At 41.1% G+C, this 22,420-nt stretch overlaps 1 protein-coding gene across 1 annotated transcript in view; it reads right to left on the bottom strand.

The window, feature by feature from the left end:
• Positions 1–7,550: 7,550 nt before the first annotated feature.
• arhgap32a (Rho GTPase activating protein 32a) overlaps positions 7,551–22,420 on the bottom strand; it is a 33,878-nt gene continuing 19,008 nt past the window's right edge. The window contains 14 exon segments of the mRNA XM_042487002.1: positions 7,551–10,726; positions 10,902–11,573; positions 11,661–11,735; positions 11,955–12,103; positions 13,570–13,783; positions 13,859–14,004; positions 14,171–14,278; positions 14,667–14,749; positions 15,140–15,284; positions 16,385–16,487; positions 18,625–18,886; positions 18,888–18,968; positions 21,068–21,145; positions 21,317–21,439. Coding sequence (XP_042342936.1) covers positions 8,505–10,726; positions 10,902–11,573; positions 11,661–11,735; positions 11,955–12,103; positions 13,570–13,783; positions 13,859–14,004; positions 14,171–14,278; positions 14,667–14,749; positions 15,140–15,284; positions 16,385–16,487; positions 18,625–18,886; positions 18,888–18,968; positions 21,068–21,145; positions 21,317–21,439 — 4,461 coding nt within the window. The 3' untranslated portion in view covers positions 7,551–8,504.

The following is a 22,420-nucleotide window of genomic DNA, read 5'->3' as shown; positions in this document are numbered from 1 at the left end:
CAGCTTGTGTGATGATGGGACTAGAAGTGGGGATTTGCATTTTGCTTAAGAAATTAGCTGTTTGTTTTGGTGATGACTCGCATTCCTTCCATGCTGTTGCATTGGCTCCAATACCTTCATTTGGTGTGGAGATTAAAAAAACAAAAAAAAAAAAAAACAAAACGCTAGTTATTTATGGAGGAGAGAGGGACATGCATTTTCCCCCAGTCTGTCAGTGAGGCTCAAGCAAAAAAATATTTGTAGCTTTAGGAAGGGGCCAACATTAAAATAATTAAAAATAAGGCACTCTCCAGCCACACCTCCTTCTGTGATAAATGATAAACAACTCCTAATCTTCATGTGAGTTCCACTAGAGTCAGAAGCTTCACTGCCAAGCTACAGTTAGTGTAAAGCGGGACTAATTTTGATACTTTTTGTCCTAGAAAAGAAGAGTAACAATTACTTTATTTCCTGTTTTTTTTTTAGTCTATAGCTACTTTACACATAGAAACAATGCACACAATGAACACAGATACAGTTGGAGAAATGTTCCAGTGGTTAGGGGTTTGGAGCCTTGTTTGAGAGCACTACAGCAGTCTCTACACATGCTGCATGCTTGACTTGAATCAACCACCCACTGGATCCCACAGCTGAGTTACTGCCACCCCCAAATAAAAACGGTCTCCCTTATAATTTAAGATTTAGCGAGCATGCTATTCATGAGGTTTAACGAACTTAATCGTTGTAGCGTCAAAATATGTTTTTCAAGTGCATGAAATTGGTAAAGTGTGTAAAAAAGGTTAAGTTAGCCTTAAAGGAGGAGTGTGTAGGATTTAGTGATATCAAGTGGTGAACTTGCAGATTGCGACCGACTGAAACTTCTCAAGTGTGCCAAAATGAATTTTGAATTCCTGGTTAGAATTTCTTTAGTGTTCCTTATACAGGAGGTGTTTACCCAGAGCCAAATTATCCGCAGAGGTCTCTCACTCTCTAAAACAAACAGACCTGGTGATTTAAACTGTTGAAAACACTAAAGTAAAAGCAGTTCTAAGTTAAAAATCTGTGGTTTTCAGACACTGTTTGCCTTCTCACAAACGATCCACTGGCCCAGCAACTGCCAATGGGTGTTCACAATGATTCTTTGAAAAATTAAAAGCCAGACACTCAGGAAGTTTTTACAAGGAGCTGGATTATCTGCAGGGATCTCTTCCTCCCCAAAACAAACAGACCTGCGCATTTCAACAGAACTTTTAATAAAGCAATCTCACATAAAAAAAAGTTAATGTTTTTCCTACACTGTTTGGCTTATTGTAGAGGAGCAACTAACTGCAGTGGGCAACACAAAAACATGAATATCCCAATTTAGAGCTGGTGTGTGGTTTATCTGTTCTGGGCTATTGTAGAAACATGGCAAATCAGAATAGGAAGCTCTGTGGATGAGGACTCGCTCCCATTGTGGATACTGCTCATTGTAAGGTAGCAAAAACACAACAATTCTTAACCTTTTCCATTTCTGCCAATATATCCTAAACACCGGACCAAGCTGGAGTCACTGCAAGTTTTTGGGGCCAAAAATGACACATTTCTATGGTATAATATTAAACATGGTAATGATCAATGAGTCTAGCAACTGTGTTTTGGCTTTGTAGGGCAGCACAGCTTAAGAAAGATTAAATATAGAGGTTTACAGACAAATACAGAGAAATGTTTGGTATCCATTTCATTTGTTCAGCTGTGCAAAGGATTCAGTTTTTGCTTGGTAAAACAATGCTGAGCAGAGCTGTTTATCCAGTTTGCCTGTGTGGTCATCTCTGCACATCTGCACTGAGTTTACGTTCACAGTTCAGTTTAGTACACACGCAGAGTGACGAGGAAAGCCATCATCTGAGGCATAATTCTTGTGCTATCACTGGGTATTCATTTTAAGACATGAAAGCCTGAGCCTGTGATTTAGTAAGTACCCAGTGTTAGCGCACTCTTACCATGTCATTGTGATGTGAACAAAAGAAAACTGAGCTATTGAAACAAGAAAAATGTGTACAGAAAGAAGAAAGGAGACAAGTTAATGGAAACAAGATGGAACACACTTAATGCTTAATTAGTATTTTGAGGAATAGTAGTAGTACCAGGAATATTGTGTTATTTTAGGATTTTTCATTTTAGGCCCTGAGTAATTATAGCAAATGTGAGGGTGAACAACGTCTTGCAATTATGTCGATAATTACCTTTAAACACATCATTAGACTCATATTGAAGACAGTTTGTCACTTCCTGCTCCATATGGTTAAGGTTTGTTTTGCTCTATATGAAAGAAAACATGCAGGAAATTTGCTGCATCTATGTGTGAAATGTATCAATGCCCACATAATTTACCTCTAATTAATAGTTCAATAGATTTTGTATTGAAGCTGGGTAAACTTCTATTGGAGCAGTAATTCATTAGACAAAGTTTAGAAGATGAGCTCCCCAAAAACTTTAATTTTGTCATTTAAATTATGAAGAAAGTGTGAAACATAAACACCAGAGAGGGAAAGTCATGGAATGAGTTTACTTTTAAGTTTTACATGTGCTTGCAAAGTGATTTTGTCATTGCTGTGGGTCTATTTTATTTATTTATTTTTTTTAGAAAACATTTCTGCCTCCACCATGAAGAACTTTAATGTATGTCAGAGAGATAGATTATAGGCATGCATGCTTTATTTCGTAACATATAAATTAAATGCCTTAAGGTCCAGTGTGTAAGATTTTGGGGTATTCAGTGGCATTTTAGGATTGCAGATTGCAACCAGCTGAAACTTCTCCCAGTTAAAATTCCATTTTACCTGCCTAATTTTAGGGTCACTGACCAATCATAAATCAAAAATTAAAACTGTGTGCACCTGCAGCCATGGCAACAATTAGCAACAGTGAGCCCTTTCAGTCTGCACCACAACTGGGCGTGAGCTGGTTTACTCTGGCATCTCATCTGATGGTTTCACTAAATGCTCAGTGATCCAGATGGGGAGCTTTTTTTTATTTGATGGGGAAAAAAACACTCTCTGTTGCCTGGAAGCATTTGAATTCAGCGGCTTTTGTTCTTATTTCCTCATTAGTAATGCCTTATGGTTTTAAATTTTTTGAGAAAATTCAAAACCATCGAACTGTACTCGACGCTGTAGAACCATGCCCCAAAAATAACAGATGTATCATTTACAAGTAAATGCCCCAAATGGATTCACATGGCTAAAGCTTATTCAACTGGCGGTTACCTTTTGAACCAACTGTAATGCCTTGGATAATTACATTCTGTTTCTGCGGCTATTATTCATCAGTTAAAGGTCAAGAGCATTATTTGCAACACAAACCGAGCCTTGCATTGTGTGGGCCAGCACTCAGTCTTCTGGTTGTTTAGTCACTTTGATATGCATGTGAATGTCAAATTAAAAAACTGAACCTTAATAGGCAGCCATTACTACGAGTGAGAAGGCTTTGTGTAAACCTGAGGTCTAATCACTTATTCAATCACAAAGCGTTGTGTCCCCGCTCTCCTCCACCGCGCCACCACTGCTCCCTCTAAAAAGCAGCTGATTTTCTATTTTAAAAAAATCCCATGGATACACTTGAATAAAATATATATTTCTGCCCATAGCCAGGGCCTAATTGGTTGTCTGAAGTACTAACAAGGTTCTCTTGGTGGCTGTAATTAAATTAGAATCCATTGTCATGTTAACTAGGTGATTAAGTGAGCCATAGATGATCTCTAAGAACTTTCTCTCTCTCTTATCACTGGCAACAAATGCACCTCATAAACAACCACTGGAAGAATGCAAAATCTAAAATGCACCAGTGGTTATAGCACAGAGGATTGGAGCATCTCTTAACTGCATGATCAGTGAGATGTTGAAAAAGATAACAGAAACGTACCTATAAGTAGAAACCGCCATCTACTTGTGAAGCTCCTGTGAAACTCATTTCCTTGCCGTCAACACCAAGGACAACATGGCACCTAGCCAGAATGCTTCACAGTGCGGATCAGACTCTTCCTCTGTCTGAATAAGGAAAAGCACCAAAAATGGATTAGCTTGTAATAAGCTGAGGTGCAGCTTTATGTGCTCACAAAAAGATCGATTTTGAGGCACAATTTCAGGCCATCACAAAGTGCTATCTACATACAGTGGCAGCATTTTAAAACACTTCTTTATACATATTCACAAGAGGAGAGAAAAACTGTTCTGAATTCCTGAATATGCCCCAACAGATTTCATATCAGTTTAGACGTACTGCAGCATTTTACTATTTAAATATGCTCTGCACTTCACAGTCAAGATCCATCAAAGAAACAATGAGGAAGTGTACATTCATAAAGTTCCAATAATGTTTTGTAATGGAACATTAGACTGTAATGAACAGCCAAAAATGGCTCTTTATGGCACCACTAAAGTGCCTTGAACCAGAGAAACACAGCTCCTGCTATGTGCTATATTACTACTAGATCTGCAGCATGCAATCACAGAGAGAAACATTAAGGATTTTAAATTGTTCCTCCAGAATGTAAAGAGTCTGTAACGCACAATTTTGTGCAATTCTAAAGCGTAATCTCCTCAGGCGTGTAGAGCAACTATTATCCCACAGATCACCTGCCCCTGGAGAGGTGGCAGTCCTTTCACCTTGCACCTGCTGGTGTTTGGCACCACGCGCCTCACACATCCCATCTCTGCATCTGGACGACACCAGATGTTCTTGAATAATTTCTCACACAGGTGAAAGTTTTTCCCCTTTGCAGCTGAACCTTGACTCGCTCACCCTTTCTTCAAATTCAGACACGTCAAGACACGTGCACGCACTTTTCTGTTCAGATATTTCTTACTTTTAAACCTTTGCAGCAGCGAAGGGAGGTGGAAACCAAAGAGGAAGTGGCCCCGGAGAGCCGTTTTCCCACTCTTTTCATTTGCCCCCTGCTGAAAAATAAGACTTTAACTGGATCCTGAAAGGTAGCATGTCTCGAATGCATCGCAATGTCCAAAAAGCAGATGGCTGTCTAGCAGGGCAACAATTCTTTCTCTGAAACGCTGAATAATACATGCATATCTTGCTGTGATCCGGTGAATTCAATAGCCTATAGAAAAAGATTGCTCTCAACGTAAACCATTTTGCTAGAGGCCGTTCTCTTTCCTCAGGTCCAGTCTCCCATAAATAATTTGCCTTCAACCTTCACATGCATAAAAATTGCAACTTGTTGGTTATGAGAGAGAACAGTGAGGATGCACTTTGAATGCCAATGCGGCGATGAATAAACAATGGCTCAGTGCTCCAGGAGCAATGCAGAGCTGCCAGGAGACATTGCTTTGAGTCCACAGGCTCTCTTAATGGTTTTCACCACAGACCAAGCCTTTCAGTCAGCTGTGAATGGGAGGCTGTTTTGATCTGGTGGGGGAGCACTTTAATAATTTCTAACAAAGCAACAAATCCCCAAGATGCTTCGGACAACCTTGGATGCTTCCTTCTGATTATCCCCCAGCCACTCAAACACACTTTAGACCATGACTGCATGGACTTTTTTTCATGGCAACAGGCCTATGGTATATAAGGCATAGCCTTGAGCTTGTTTTCAGATCGTTTCATTTGCAGCTGAGGTCACTGCGAGTCAACCTGAGAGATCTCTTACAATCAGTGTTTACACATCAAATCCAGGTAGTTCTCATAATAACCTCCGCTGAAAATTCAAAAGCAATACAAACAATGAAATAGTGAGGATCCTTTGCAGTGTCTCTGAACAGATATGAGGTGTCTAAGAGGCAAATCAAAGTCTCTGATCTCCCCCAGAATGCCATGGGAGCTTTGTCATTTCTGCAGTGCTACAGTGCCACCTAGTGGTGAGTAGGAGCCACTTTGGGACTGCATGGACTCTGATTAAAATAATAGCTCCCAACCTGGAGGTCAGGTAACAAGCTAATCAATAGGAAGAGAAAGATTTTAATTAATCTTTTTTTTAAATTTGCGGAATCCCACATAGTTTTGTTTTTTAAGGCCTCCAAAAATCTAAAAATCTCAGAAAGAAAGACACTGTTTATAGTCAACTCAACTAAGTTATTAGCATACACTGGAGGTAAAACAGAGGTCACCATCATTTTCTCTGAAGGTAAAAGAGTGCACAGAATGTTAAGTCTACACAAGGATTACCAGTGATAATTAAGCCACAAGAGATTTTAAAAATATTTACAGTTGTTCTGTCTGTATTATCTGAATTTTCATAGACTCTTCTAACCATCCGATTACCACAAGTATTTTTTTTTTTTTTTTACCTTTATTTAAAGTCCAAAAGTGTTTGAGTTGCAACCTGGGAAACAAGTTTAAACAAATATTCGAGATGATGCAATAGGCTTTTTTTTTTCACTCAGATGTAGGGGGGCCTTTAGGGATTCAGAAAATGAAGAGGAATTACAACTTTAATATTTCCTATAGACTTAAATTGTGAAAGATACATTTGTAAATTAGCAGTTAAAACCCCCATAAAATGATCTATGTAATTTGATAACAATTGAAAGTCTAGAAGAGCTGCACGATTAAATCATTTTAACCCCATTCAAGTCAGCAGAGGGCTCAACTGTAAGTTATTCACCTTCGGGGGCATAGCACTTGCTCTATGGGCCCCACAGTTCAGAAGATCAGATTAAATTTATATGCAGGAAGTGGAACTTATCTGGCTTCATCCACCACTGAACTTCATAGGAATGCTCGTTGCCCCACCACCAACGTTCTCCGACTACAACCATGGAAACATCTAGCAAAATGCTATCTTATTTCTCATATCTTTGCTTTTCCTGTAAAAACAGTAAGCAAGGGAGGGACTTGTGATGGATATTGACTGGCATTTTAGCCACCAGCACTGAATGTGCATTAAACCCCACGTCAAATTTCAGATTGACTGTAGCAACTAGCCCAACATGGAGAACAGCCATGAGGACAGCATGCTCTCTGTTGTAGAGGACTTGTTGCCTCCACCGTCCCCTACGTCTGTAGGTTTTACCGCCAAATCAGAGAGGGATGAATTGGAGGAAGAAGACGACCATTTTGAAGGTATTTTTTTTTTGACTGATACATGTTTGAGCCACAATTTGAAGCCAGTGTTGTGTCGAAGACTGTTTTCCCCATTGATATGTTTTCCCCATGAACCAAACTTTATCCCTAACCCTATGGAGGGGAGCACATTTTTACAGGAGGAAAATACTTTGAGGCTACATTAGCTCCACTAACTTGGCACACTTGAATCTCTAAATTTACTGGCAGTCGAGATGCATCATGGTAAATGTAGGCGCCAGGTTTTGACAAGAAAGAAAAATACATGGCATTAAATCATTATCTGTGGTTCCGCTGCATCTGTATTGGTCTTACTTTTTCAAATTTGCAGGTCAAGTAGGCTTCTCTTTTAAGGGGTGATAACAAAAAAGGTAAACGTATACATCTCCTATTTTATCTTACATATGGCTATGACATAAGAGTTCAACAAACTATAATCATTGATAATATTTCTTTATTTTTTAAGACTCACTAAAATAACGCATTTAACATGTCTTAACAGAATATCTTTGTCTACATGTTTGGATTTGAAACAGCTTCTTTAATGAATAAAACAACATCATATTTCATGTAAAACACCACATTGTTAAAAGTTCCCTAAAAGAGGAAAGTAATGTTCATTGTTGTGACAAAACCACAATGCCATACAAAATACACCTTTTCACCTAACTGAAGGAGCTAATTTGCATTTACTGAATAAGTAGCATATTTCACCATGGTAGCTTTGAGCTTAACAGAAATCATAGCACGCATTGTTATTTTAAGTTTGCATTATACAATGTGTGATAAAGAGAAAAAAAGTTAGAAACTTTGAGGTTATCTTCCATTTTACCCCCCGAAAGTGCTAATTTAGTATTTAACGATGATTCAGAGCAAGCTGTTTCTTACAGAAAAAAATATATACTGTATATCAAGAGGCTTCATGTACGTACACCACGTTAAGACAATGTGTTTCATACACAGTTATCCTCAAAAGTGCTTGTTGAAGTCTGAGCAGACTAGAATAGAAAATAAAATGTACAGTACATTGGCCACATGTTAGCGGTGTGTTATTTATACAAATATAATACATTTAAAATGAAGGTTATTTTATACACATTCCTATAGTGAAATCATATTAATAAAACCAGTTTAGCTTGGCATCTCTTGTTGTTTAGACATTAAATAAAATATATAAGCCATCATTTTCTCAAGCATGCCTCTCATAGTTCAAATAAAGTTAAGACAATATCTGCACACTTGTTCCCTTTGAGCTCCCTCAAAAGCAAAAATATGAAATTACCAGTGATGGCGACAGTATGATCCCCAGCAGCAACCTCACTTCACACTTTTTAGCAGCTCCTGATGGTTAAAACAAACACACTTTCAACACAACAGTCTGTTGGTCTGGCAGAGGATAAAGTGCTGTTCTCCTTTGGCCCCCGATGTGGACAAAACCAGTGACCACTGGACAAAACCAGTGGTCAGAATCAGTCGTAGACACCGGCCTCTGATCTCAGTGCAGCATGATAAAAAGCCTCGTGACCCAGAGCCTTGGACAGCAGTCTGTGCCCGCGGGGAGACATGCAGCCCTGGCCGGGCAAATATCCGGCCACGGCTTTAACAGATCTTGTGGGTTTGGGTCTGGGCGCTGCGTAATACCCCTCCTTGTGATCATATTGTGTGGGCCTGACTTTAGTGCTCTGAGTCCTTCTGTTAGGCTGAGTGGAAAAAGATCCCAGATGTTCGGGATCCTGAGGGGATTTGGCATGGTAATGATAGTAGTGGCGATTTTCTCTGGTGCTCTGCGACCTCCCCGGCCTCCTGAGGATGCCGGGTTTTGCAACACCGGAGTAGCTGTTGACAGCGTTGGTCATCATGAATCGATCCTGGTCGTGACCTCGCGCGTGGCTCCTGTTGTTGTGCTCGATGCTCTTGAGGTTAGGACAGCCCCTCTCTGGAAGTGAGGGGACTTTTCGAAGCGGTGGTTGCTGTGAGGAGCTCTCTTTGATCTGTATCCGCCTGGATGGTCCCAGCTCAGCACTCGAGCGGTGACCGTACTGCTGCCTGGTGGCCTCAGAGTCTGCCTGCTGTGATCTCGGGGAAGTTGGGGATGTAGCTACCACAACATTTTGGCTTTCTGTCCTGTTGGCGGAAAGGAGACAGGCGTTTCCAGGGTCTGACTTGCTTCTTGTGTGCACAATGTCTCTGTTTCTTGTTTCAGTCGGTGAGATGGGACTTTCGTAGGGAGACACAGCTGTAGTTTGACACCTGGATTTGCTCTCCTGCTTGACCGGTTGATACACAACTCTTTCAAAAACTTCTGAATCTCTAGCCTCGTAAACGACAGTGTCCCTGCTTTGAATGTAAAGCTCCCTGTTCACAGGAGGGACGCGATGAGGAGAGTAGTTGTAGTAATCTGATTGTCCCCTCATAGAACGCATGGTGTAAGACTGACTGTGTCGGATGCCGCTTTGTTGGCAGGGCTCCACATAATAATGGGAGCCATCTTCTGGGTTCAAATCAGAATAGGGGCTGTAACGATACTCAGCATGTGCGCTCTCAAACTGCGGACGAGCGGGGTGGATGCCGGTCTGAACCAGCCTCTGATAGGGCGCCTCCTGACTCGACGCCTGCTCGACATAAAACATGGTGTCAGGGGGCAAGACTTCTGTCTCCGCCAGCTCGTAGTGACTAATCTGAGGGGCGTGGAAGGAGCGAGCCCTCCGGATGGCCGGGTGTCCGATTATTCTATCGTCTGACCTCTGCCACTGGCCTTGTTGCCTGTGGCAGCCACTCATAAGGTGCTCATCTCTGTGGTAACGTCTGTATTGAGGAGACAAAGGGTGCCTTAACCCTAAACTGCTGTAGTGGCCCTCAGAGGACTGCCTGTATATGCTTTTTGGCCCCAAAAGGTGAGGTGGCAGAGCATTGGGCCGTGGGCAGTGAGGTGCGGGCATTCGTCCTGTTGGAATCGGCCGATGATGCTGATTGCTGTAGACGTCCTCAACGAGAGGTCTGTCCTCCTCTGGGCTGTAGTGATGGGTTGAGGAGGGCTGTAATGGATGTGGAATGACCTCCTCGATTGAGGCAGGCATGGAGGTCTCCGCCAGAACAGCGCGGAAATTAAATACATTGATAGAGTCGGTGTTAACATATACAGGCGAAGTTGACGGGCTCTGAGCGGAGCACACAGGCTGGGTGGGTGTTGAAACGCCAACACTGTGATAGGTGGGCTCTGCTTGTGTGGCATCTCTGTCCTCCCTGCAGTCTCTCCGCTCCGCACTGCCTTCATCCAAGCTCCCTGACCCCAGTGGGCTGACATTAGGCGTGAAATTGCACATGCTTTCCTGTCCGTCGATGACCTGCGACGGCTCCGAGCCGAGGTGCGCAGGTAGGAAATGAACAGGATGAGGGCAGCGGTGGCTCTCCACGGGGCTGTGAGCTGATGTTTGCCACTGGGAAACATGCGGACCGCAGTACTCCTGAGGGTACACTTTCAGATCGAGAACAGAGGGCCGGGGCGGTCTGTCCTGGGCGTGAGGAGCTTCTTGTCTCTGGTGAGGGTGCGGTGGGACATTGTTTCTTCTCTGGGAGCCACTGCTGGCCTTCTGGGCAGATTCAGCTAGAGCCAGAGCCAACTTGCGGGCAGCACTCGTCAAGGGAGGGTGAGGAGGGAGAACAGACACTGAACTCATAAGTCTATCTGTTCCTGGGGAGGGATAAGACAAACAACGCTACAGTATGACAGGACAAACAAAGCTATGGTAAGACATGATGGGAAAAGACAAAAAAGCTTTCATAAGAAACTACGGAGTGCATTATTATTTAAATAGATGCTAACTATATGAATATTATGCATGATTTCAAAGAGGAGTGGTACTGACCTGGATCGGGGAGGTTCTGTGCAGACTGGCTGAGGTCTGTCAGGGCTGACGCCTGGCTCGCTGTGCTGAGTGGGCTGCAGTGTGGGAAGGGTACCCTCGGCTCCTTTCCATCTGCCAGCAGAGCCTTGCACTTCTCCTCTGGGGGGGAAGAAGAAGGAAGAGGTGGAGGAGAGGCGGATGCATTCTGAACATCTGCCTGCGTCTTAAAAGATTTCTTCCTGAGTTTAGGAGACAGCAGCTTGGATGTAACCTTCTTCCCACCTTTAGCGAGGACAGGACTAATGTCTGGAGACTGATAGCCGCTAATGTTGTTGTTAGGGGAGGAGATGGGCTCTGATTCACTAGAGCATCCTGCGCTCTTCCTCCATTTATTTCCATCTTTGTGTTGCAGCCCAGGCGTTGCTGCTGCTGGGCTGCACTGGAAAGACATGGGGTCAAAGTCCAAACTGTAGATGCCTGCAGCTGGAGGGCAAAGATCAAGATCATCCTCCTGGTGTGGAGGTGAAATGCTTGCTGCGGTGTGGACACGATCAGCACCATTATGATTCCCGTTCAGTGGGTGTGTTTTGTGTTCGTCTTTACTTCTGGGGTTGCGTACGTCATTTCTACAGACGCCAGAAATGGCCTCACTGGTAGAGCGAGGTCTGCGGGGGCGGTAACTCGGAGGTTCCCCTAAGATGGAGAAAAAACCCATGCATATTTAGACAGAGGAACACAGAAATTGAGATAATATGAACCGTGTTTTTAATAAATTATTACCTTCCACATTGTGCAAAGAGGTGAGAGATTCCTCGCTTTTTGTAGAGCGCAATGTGCCGCTATCTCCTCTTCCACCTGCAAATTTTTTCACAGCAAATTATTCTCCTCCAAATAATGAATTATCACCACTTCATAGGAGAATATTTCAACACATCAAAGTGACAAAATTATATATTATATATAAAAATAGAGAAACTGAAGAAAAAAAAATCTATTTCATTAAAACCAAAGCTTCAGAAAGGAACAGGTACAGATTTATGTTTTCTAAGCGTGAAACAGCAGATGTGATCCAACCTGGCAGTGCAATGCTCTTTATCTCGTTAGGCTCGCTGGGGTGTCGCTTCAGTTTACGTTTGGACACAGAGTGGGACTTGCCCAGGTGGAAAAAGGAGAGCCAGTTCCCCACAGGAGACTTCTTAGCCTTAACAGGAGGCCGCTTGCCGCTACAAAACAAGAAAGAAAATACTCACTTTCATTTAACAAATGTGCCAGTTACATCATACAAGCAGCAAATATTTTTAATCTGATTGTTTAGTGAACAAAATGTCAGAAAATTGTGAAGAATTCCCATTACAATCTCTCAGGTTTTAAGGTAACATCTTGAAATACTGTTAGCTGTTTTGTCAGATCAACAGTCCAAAATGCAAAGCTAATTAAATTTTGATAATATGAAATAGAGAAATGTAACAAATCCTTACATTTGACACATTTTAAAAACTGTAACCAGCATGTTTGGTATGGTGCATGTGTTTTACTTAAACAATGACTTTAAGGTCTAGATTCAGCAGATTTGACAGTGTAAAATGTCTCTCCAACCTAAAACATTGACTAGACAGCTGCAGCTGATTCTCAACGCTGCTGCTCAAGACAGAGAAAATGGAATCACTCCATTTCTGAGGTCTCTACACGGGTTTCCTGTTTCCCAGAGAATACATTTCAAAATACTTCTGTTGGTTTAAAAAGCACTGACTGATTATTGGCGCAAATATATTTTTGACCTTCTGCTACACTATGAACCACTGAGAACTCTCAGGTCTGCTAAGACAGGTCTGCTTTATGTCCCCAGATTCAAGACTGAATATGAGGAAACGGCTTCTACTTTTTTTGCACCACATATGTGGAACAAACTCCCAGAAAACTGTAAGTCTACTGTTACTCTAGTTCTTCTAAGTTAAGGTCAAAGACCTTTCCGTTTGTCACAGCCTTTAAATAAATCAACAATTTATTACCTTTTACACTTTACTTTAATTCTCATATTGTATACCTCAGTGTACTTTATTTGTTTGCATTTTTAATTGTAATTAAATATCTCTATAATATTTCTTTTGCACTGTGTCTCAGTGCTTTTGATGGTTTATATATAACCCTCTGAATTGCCTTATTGCTGAAATGTGCTATAAATACCTTGCATTTAGTGGCATCTAGTGTTGAGGCTGCAAAACTGACTCATCGTGTGTGCAAAGCATGTAGAACTACGGTGGCCGATATGAAAACGCAAATGGCCCTGCCTAGAGCCGGTGTTTGATTTGTCCATGTTGTGCTACAGCGTAACAGCATTGTGGACTCTGGAAAAGGACCCGCACCCTATGTTGACAAAACCGGCTCATTGTAAGGTAAAAAAACAAACCTTTTTTTTTTTCAGGTGATTTTAAGTTATGGAGAGCATAATATGAATATTATATACCATTTCTGATGACACCAAAATCCAACATACTAGACCTTTAATGATTAATAAACCACCAAAGTTGTTTTGTTAAAGCACTACAAAAACTGACTAATCACTTGCACTACAATTCATTAAAACTGAACAACTCAATCACAAATGATGACATGTTCACTCGTGCTTGTGAAGCAGAAGATTTCATATAATCAATAAAAAGGAGGACTGATCATCAGTCCATGAAACTACCTCTCCATGGGAAGCTCGATGACTGTGTGAAACTTGCCAAGCAGCGCTCCAGGTCCCTCCCCAACCTCAATGTAGTCGCTGTGGGTGAGGCAGGGGGTGGTGGCTGGGGAGCCCAGCTGTGCCTGAGTGCGAGCCTGGGCCTCCTCAAGAGACAGTAGCTTTGTGGATGGGGAGCAGACCAGCAGGGACTTGGGTCTGGATAAGGTATTGTTACCTGAGGTATTCAGAGTTAGTTAGAGATACATTTTTAACCTCAGATTTGACACCACATGTTTCTGTTTTCACCTACCTGTGCTATCACGTATGATGGCATTGAGTTTAGTGCTGAAGAGAGCCTCAGTGTTGTTCAGGATGAACTCCACCACCACTGACTGGATACGCACCTCCATGAACGCCGCCGTGCCGCTAAAACAGGCCGACTCGATCTGTCTGGACCTGAAACACAGATACAGAACAGCACAACCTATTTCACAGCTCTGGACCACGGAGACATGCCCCAGTTCACTGTCACAGAAAAGGAAATGGCGATGTTGCCGCTATCGGTGCCAGTTAGACAGTTTGAATGCGGCCATAAACGTGGACTGATAGTTCAAAGAGTCACCTGAGGAGGTTAGGCGCCCAGACGATGGCCAAGTTTTTAGTGTGCATGTTGGTGATGGGACTGAAGGTGGCAAGGTGGGAGAGGTGTCTCATGAGGTACTCCAGAGTCCTGTAGGAAGATAACAAGATAGGCAAATATTTTGGAGACTTTTACAGGATTCCTACAGCTTAAAGGAAGTGGGATTTTTGGACTTTTTAAGACTGTTTTTTCCACACCACTTGGAATTAAATTTAAAATTTTAAAAAATATAAGGTTAAGACAAAAATTTTACCAATATCAACTAGTTAGTGTTAGGAAGACTTTTGTTATTGTTTGCCTTTTTACATTTTTAAGGATCCTCAGGAACCCTGGTTTAGCCTGTCAAAATATTTAATTTTAACACTAAAAAAGGTCATCATTAATATTGAAGCATCAAGTTTGTTTTGATGCCGTTTTCCAGAAATCAAACATTTCCACATCAGGCCACCAGAGCGCAGCAGTGAGCTTTAGAGCTGACCTGTAGTGTGGAGGAGGCAGCTGCTGGATGACATTGTGGATTTTAACCAGCCTCTCCTCATCTGTGGCTGCAGACACGGCCTCCTATGAAGACAGAGGATAAAGCGCACATCACTGCGAGGCTGATAACCACAGCAGAGGGAGTTGCTTTAATAGTGCCGCTCTCTTTTCCCCTTCTATATCCAGAGCAGCCAGTGTTTCTGCTCACTTAATCTGCTATTCTGTTTTAGCGTGCACATCCCCTGCTGTTCCTAGAGAGCTCAGCAAAATGCAGTGACCCCGTTTTTGAGCTGCACTTATACTGAGCAGAACATTTTGCATTGTTTCTGCATTTCTTTGATCGTCACTAAGAAACAGGATATGTGTCCTCTGCAGCCATTTTCCCCTCACAGCGCTTAACCATCACGCCAGTTTGCATCCCCATATTTATCCCCAGCGTAAGTCGTTGCCCCAGTTCCACTGCTCGGTCCTTACTGAGAATCTGTCGTAGAGCTGGTAGGTGAGCAGAGGGTTGGGTAGCTCTCTGAAGTACAGCTTGCAGAGGGAACCCACTGAGTGGATGTCCTGTCTGAAGACGTCCCTGCTCAGGTCTGGAATCTGCTCTGAGTCAAACTCGTGCCTACACAGAGACCAAAAGAAAAAGATAGAACAGAGTGGGATTCATCCTACTGCCCATCTGTCAGTATGAAAACTCAAAAAAACCCCAGTATATTTTAACATTATTTTTATATGACTATTTCTAGTTTTAATTTAACAGTGAAACGTAAAAGGTAAAGAAGAAGATCCTTAAATACCCTTAACTCTGGCTGTGTATTGGCAGGAATCTGGTGTTATGATAAGCATAGATACAGGGGTTACAATTCAATTGTTGCTACCAACAACAATCACTTGCGGGTAAACAGCTGGCAATTAAATTCAACTGTGGAGATACTTGAAATCTGCAAAGTTGTTTCTGTGTGATTTTCAGCCATTACTGCAACAATTAAAAGATAAAGAGTTAAACACAGGAGCTATCTGACGTTTCTGCTGTGCTCATTTTATGCACTATGTTGCTTTGCTTGCATCTTTGATAAACCAAATGTACAGGCATGGAAGCTAAAAAATATACTCATCAACAGCAAAATAAGACCTCAGCATACTCATACTTTTACAGCATGCTATGGTTTTATCATTCTATTGATATATCTCTCTTTCTTCTAGTGTGGAAAGTGTATTGCTGTGTTTTCACTGCTCCTGCGCAATGGCTAAATAACTTGCTGCTGTAAAGTGATAATTTCTTGAGTTTGGGATCAATAAAGTCAGTCCGTCTGTCCATCTATCTATCCAGGTAATTCCGATTTTCTTAAACACCTAGATGTGATGTGGCAACAGTCAACTTGTTATTCATGTGAGAAAAATTTCTTCCAATTGGCTGTCAACACCCGCATCAGATTATGATTATGGTCTTCACTATTTATCTACTAGTGAGGTTTTTTTTTTTTTTTTTTTATGAATTCCCCCTGACAGACACAGAATAGATGAGACAATCATGACAGCCATTCAAAGCTGCACAGCTTGAATGAAATTGGACTTGATAGATTTCAGAGGAAGCTCAGAAACGACAGCTGCAGAGCAACGTCCATAATGTTGATAGTGAGCTCTTTACAGCTATTCTATTGATAATTTTGCCATATTTTACTCACATATCGAATTCATATAATGAGCAAAATTGGTACAAACCTCAGTTTCTGGATGTTGGAGGAGATCCCAGACAGCCTGTAGATACCATCCACAACGCCATGTTTCTCTATGAAGTCAGCACAGCTCTTAACAACCTGCGGGACTACAGGAGAAAGGAGAGGGTCACGAGAGGCTGAATCATGCTCAAGATGTAGCTCTGCGATCACTCCCATTAAGATAGGGGGTTCCACTTTGCATTTGGCAAATGTCACAATACAACAACCTATGTGTAATCTCTACTATTTCAATTTGGCTCAAACATGTTCAGAGAACAAAATCAATTATGTGTGCAGCAGTTGTTCCTTGCCTAGGGTCGCAAGATAAACCTGAGGGGTCATGAGATGATTAATGACAAGCATTTCTTCTACGTAAATTGTTTTCCGTTAAATAAACTTTTTTTCCAATAACGCTTAACCCCAAATTATAACCATTTCATTACATTTCATTACCGCCAGCTCGTACACACCTAAGCCAAGAAAACAAACTTAGCTAATATTTAACAAATACTGAGATCATAAGTTCAAGTCACAAGTTAAAAAAATGTGTCGTTTGGGACACCAGGGGCTCTGTAAATTCCTTTATTTAATTTTTTCTTCTCTTAAAATAGTATAATCTAAATTATCTAGACTAGAAAATACTGGATTTATGCAATTTGTTACAAACTGACTCAGTCAATGTGACAAGTAGGGGAGTCCACACAAGAGATTTAATTAAAACAAACATAATTTATTAAGCTAAGATTAATGCAAATGAACAATGGAGAACAGCAAAAGTCCATAATAAAAGCCAAGCATGGACATGTGTCAGGTATACTGTGGAGGTGTTGATGGTGCAAAACCAAAATGCAAACGGTGCAGGGTGGGTGTGTGCTTTAGGAAATGGGAGAGTGAATTAACACATGGGGCAGCTTTCACAGTCTGGAAGGCCCGGGTGATCTAAATCAAGCCAGTGACCCTTCCATGCTAGCCAAAAGCCTGATGAGGCTGGCAAAGTCACCCTGCAAGACAGTGGGAGAGTTCCCCTCAGTGTCCTAAATGGTAGCTACAGCCTGGCATAGATACTTACAAGAGCACATGTTTCAACAATGGGTGACATCAGGGTTTCCCACACCTTCATTTATTTGTGGCAGCCTGCCACAATTAACATATTTGCTGCCATGTACTAATTTTTCTATTTCTGAAGCTGGACAGTTCATTTAGGAGTGCTACTATGACATATATATCTTTCATCTATTCATGGCAGCACACTGTTGGAGCGCAGAATGTACTCTGGGCACAGATGGAGCAGCAGAACGCCAGATGCAGTTAAACTAAAACTTAACCAAAGATTGTGTAGGATCTAAAAGTTTGCATTCAATCATCATCTCTGCAAAAGCTGCTCCTCTCATCCATCAGTCTGATCAGCCCTGATCGGACTGACTGATCAATTATTCACCCCACTTCTCAACTCAAACTCGACAAACTGCTGCTGTGGAAAAAAAGAACTTCTGAGAAATTACACCTGCGCTGAGTTCAGGGACCAACGAAAATGTCCAAATTCAGAGAGGGCACACAGAATGATACAAAAGACACACACATGTCAAAAAACACAACAGAAATGGGAGGTTTGGGGATTCTCCGCCAGAAATTGTTGAGTGTAAAATGGTTATTTTCTGCATTCGAGTGAATTCTTGAATCTTGAATTTTGGTTGTATGTCTTTGATTTCCTAAAAATAAAAGCTGTCTACTTATGTCATGTTTTAATTGGAGGGGGACAAACGTACATGTTCTAAATATTGAGGGGGACGTATCCCGTGTGTGTGACCCCCCAAAATCTCTGCCTATGGACATATACAACCTGAGACAATGTGTCGCAAGTACCCATGTAAATTTTAATCCAGTAATATGTATAAATTAACATAACATAAATGGTTGATATTAATGTCAGCTTTGCCTCTGTCACCGGAGGAATTACAACTTGTCAAAAATAAAAAATAAAAATAAAAATAAAAAACAGCTTTTGGCAAATCTACAAGAATCAATGCAGAACCACATCCTGCTGGCTGGTTATTCACACCAATGACTCAATACACATCCAACATCACAGAAAGGTATCACAAATCCCCTATACAGGCAGCAGATTCACTGGGTAATCCCTTCTTAGGGTATTTACGATTTCAAAATGTGAGACATTTCTGTGTGAACTGCCAGCAGGTCGGAATTATACGGCGGAGAAAAGAAGCCATTGTAGGAATAATTTACCCTCATGTCCTGAGTTGTGGAGATGTTCCCCCAGGTCACAGCCAAACACTCTCTCTCTGAGGATGCCGCGCTGCCGCAGCTTCTGAGGTGGGGGTCGGGACTTCATAAAAGTCCTCAGGAATGTTACCAGCTTCCCATGCTTCTTACACACTGATTAACATGACACACACACACAGCAGCCACTTTAAATCAATCCGTCTGGCATCCTGGGAGCAAGTGTTAAATAAATCATCAAGCAGAAGGACAGACACATTGAGGAGTACTGGTTTTGGCACCGAGCTTTGAACACTGGGGGGGATCTTGTCATTTATCAGCTCAACACAGTCGCAGGGGAAGAAACCAACCTGCAGGTAGAGAGGAGAGGATGAGCGGCGTAAAGACGAGAGAGACAGAGCGGGTGATACACTTGTAAGTTCAAAAGGACCTCTGGGGTGTTTAGTGCTGTGGCAGTCTGCAGCGGGGTGAAGGTGTAGAAATAGGTCAGTAAGCATGAGGATACAAGCTGCCTCAGGCTGAAAATAGCTGGTTTGCATTCTAATTGTTCAAAACATCTCAGGAAGTACCATCTGCAATGACAAACAAGCTTCTTTCTGCTATTGGGATTTTTTTAAACAACTTAAATAATAAAAATAATATATAATAATAATAATCTTTATATAAGCAAATATGAAACCAGGCGATGTGTCTTTATCTCTCAGTATAAATTCCCCAGACTCTAAAATGTAATTAGGATGAAGAAATGTTTTACTTAAAGATGAAATGAAATAAAATAAATGATGCAATTTCCAAGTTCCACTCCTGTGATTCTTGTGTTTATTTTTTGCTACATATTTGAGTATTTTCTATTTAAAAATAAATAAATGAATTATAAAAAATTCTTTCCTCTTCCTATAAAACTGAAAAATAACTTAGTATCAGGAGCAGTTACAAATATCCAATCAAATCTGATTTGGGACAACAAGCTAACCCTGCCCATCATGCCCATTACATCTAACAGCACTAGGCCATTAGCTGTACAGGTGTAGTGATACATCGATGTGGATCAAAATACCAGTGATCAACAATCCAATCTCATCGATTTAAAGTGAAAACATCAATCCATATTATCATATTTAAAGCAAAAGTGAGAGTAAAAGCCAACACCCAACCCTCCAGATCTCTGTCTTCACTAAATTTGTGTTTTTTGGTGCTGTGTTTCTTGAATGGCTGCTGCTTATGGTCTGGCACCAAGTTGTTCCCTTTTTATAAAGCGCAGACCTCACCTGAGTGCTCTGGAGCTACATACTTATACATACATACAATTATTTATGTCAGGAAGCCCACACATTTTCATAGAAAAAAATTTCAAAACTTGCATGTGCTTGTTCGTGTCTGTGGCACCTGCCAGCCTCTTTATGGTACTTTTCCACACACACGCATACAGGAGAGTCTTGCTTTCCATAACAAATGCTGCCACACTTCATCATATATGCTAATTACCTGTGACCTTAAAGAGGAAAGCTTGGGCGGTATGTGTCATATTAAATTAGAACTGTGGGTATCTCTATCTCGCAGCATTTTTTTTTTTTTTAAATCCCGTCATTTGATATTTCGCATCATTCAATACAATGCAATGTCAATGGTGAAATGATATACTGTGCTGCCAAGTCAGATGTCAGATGTCTGATGTGTTACATTATGTGGAAGGTTATCCACAAAAGATTACTATAACAATTAATTTTATTACACACAAAAAAATCCATGACTTTCAATGATTTTTACTAATTCCATGACTTTTCCAGCTTTTTCATGACTGAACTGTTATGTGTTGTTTTGATCTTTATGGCAAAAACGAGAAAAAAGGAATAAAATAGTGGCAGCTTCTTCTGTAACCAATTGTGTTAAATTTGCACATTATATCAACTTATATCGATAGCAGGACCCTCCAACTGAAATCGTATTGCGGCAGACTTTGCGATATCAGCAAATATTGTATTGTTGTCTGAAGAAAATCTATATAATATTACATCGTGATTTAACTGACATTGTTAGCTAGCAGAGAAATATCTTGGCAGGAGGTGTGGGTTTAGATTTTAGCTGACAGAAACTTTGTTTACATTTTCAAATAATGTGGTTGAGCTCTAATCTATTCCTCCTCCTCCTCCTCCTGGACTAATGACATGTGATGAGATCCTTAGCTCTGTTTCTCTCTACAGCTGGACGGTGTATTTGCCCACTTTTGAGCGTTTCAATTAAACCTATAGGATTAGTCTTAAATCCCGCTCATCCACACACACACTGATTTACTTGGAAATGCGTCACATAACTGAAGCTTAAGACGCTATGACGGCGGTTTCGCTGTGACTGAAATCGCTTCTTTGTCATAAGCGAAAAAGAAGACAAGTTGTTCTTTCATTGTTCTCTGTTAGTCATCAATGTGAATGAAGCACAGGAGATCATTAACCTGAAAGCCGTGCTTCCCTCTCCACCAGCCTGTGTCTTCTTTGGGAGGCATGTCTATCACTGACACAATGTCCCCCACCTGGGTCACAGACAGTGAGATGGTTAGAATAAAGTCTGATCGCAGCTGAGCTCATTAAAAAAGCATTATGATGGGATCAGAGATACACATATGCAAAACATCCAGTGAAAGTCATTCTGCGCAAAGATGAAAAAATGATTGATTCGTGTGAGATTGTGTAACAGAGGTCACCTCAAAGGTCAACTCGTCTGTGGCCTGGGCCGTGTAGCGTTTGGTGACGTGGGCAGCAGCGATGGCAGGGACGTTGATGGAAGCTTCTTCAGACACCAGCAGATGATTCCCCTTGTTGTCGATCTGGGAGAGGAAAATAATGTTAGTCAAGATATTTCTTGTCTAAAGTTAGACACATCGGCCAAGCTCAGCTCAAAGACTACAAGCAGCAGCTGTTGATTTATTTAAAATGACAGAGGAGGACAAGTGATTACGCTTTTCCTAACATGAGCAGTAATACAATATGTTACTGTGGCATGGTTTTCTAAACATTATCAATTAGTTTATTTCCTAAACAAAAGGGCAGGAACTATGTGAGCAGATGTAAAGTTATACACAGTGTCTTTTGTGATTAATTTAATGTATCTTACACACATACCTGTGCACATGATATGTTGATATGAATATAATGTAATGAATGTTGGACTCGGGAAGATTAACTGGTGTCATTGGCATCAGCTAATGAGGATCCTTTTAAATAAATATGTAAAATAAATTAGAGATGCAAACTGAGAATTGGTTGCAAATTGTCCGATCTATCGGAACTGTATGCCTGAGTTTATTCATTCCTATTATTCCTATTACTATATTATGCCAGTATGTTTCTCTGACCATTGCACATTGCAAAACAATGATGTAAGGCTCATGCATCTACGCTGATGGAAACATGCATCAAAAAGGAGTCATGGTAGAGAACAACAGGCTCAAGTGCTGCTTCATTTCACAAAAAAAGATGCCAAAAGTGCTGCTTGTAATATCTGTAAAATAATAACTTCAAGCAATGATGGAAACACCACTAATATGCTGAAACATCTTTCTATGCAATACGGTATTAAATTCAAGAAGTGCCATGTATATGACACTCCATGCACAAGCACCACGACCATTATACAGTCATGCTGAATACCTGTAAGCCAACTTATTTTCCACAAAGAAATAGATCAGAAATCAAAACTGGAATTGATAAAGAACCAGAGTGATAAGCAGAATTGATTATGGCTCTGGTATCAATAAAACTATATCTATTTCCATCTCCTATACCTTATTATTTAAAAAGCACACAAA

This window comes from Plectropomus leopardus, chromosome 5 (assembly GCF_008729295.1).
Source record: "Plectropomus leopardus isolate mb chromosome 5, YSFRI_Pleo_2.0, whole genome shotgun sequence".
NCBI classification, from domain to species: domain Eukaryota; kingdom Metazoa; phylum Chordata; class Actinopteri; order Perciformes; family Serranidae; genus Plectropomus; species Plectropomus leopardus.
The sequence above is the reverse complement of the archived record's forward strand: the minus strand, read 5'-3'. Positions and strand labels throughout refer to the sequence as shown.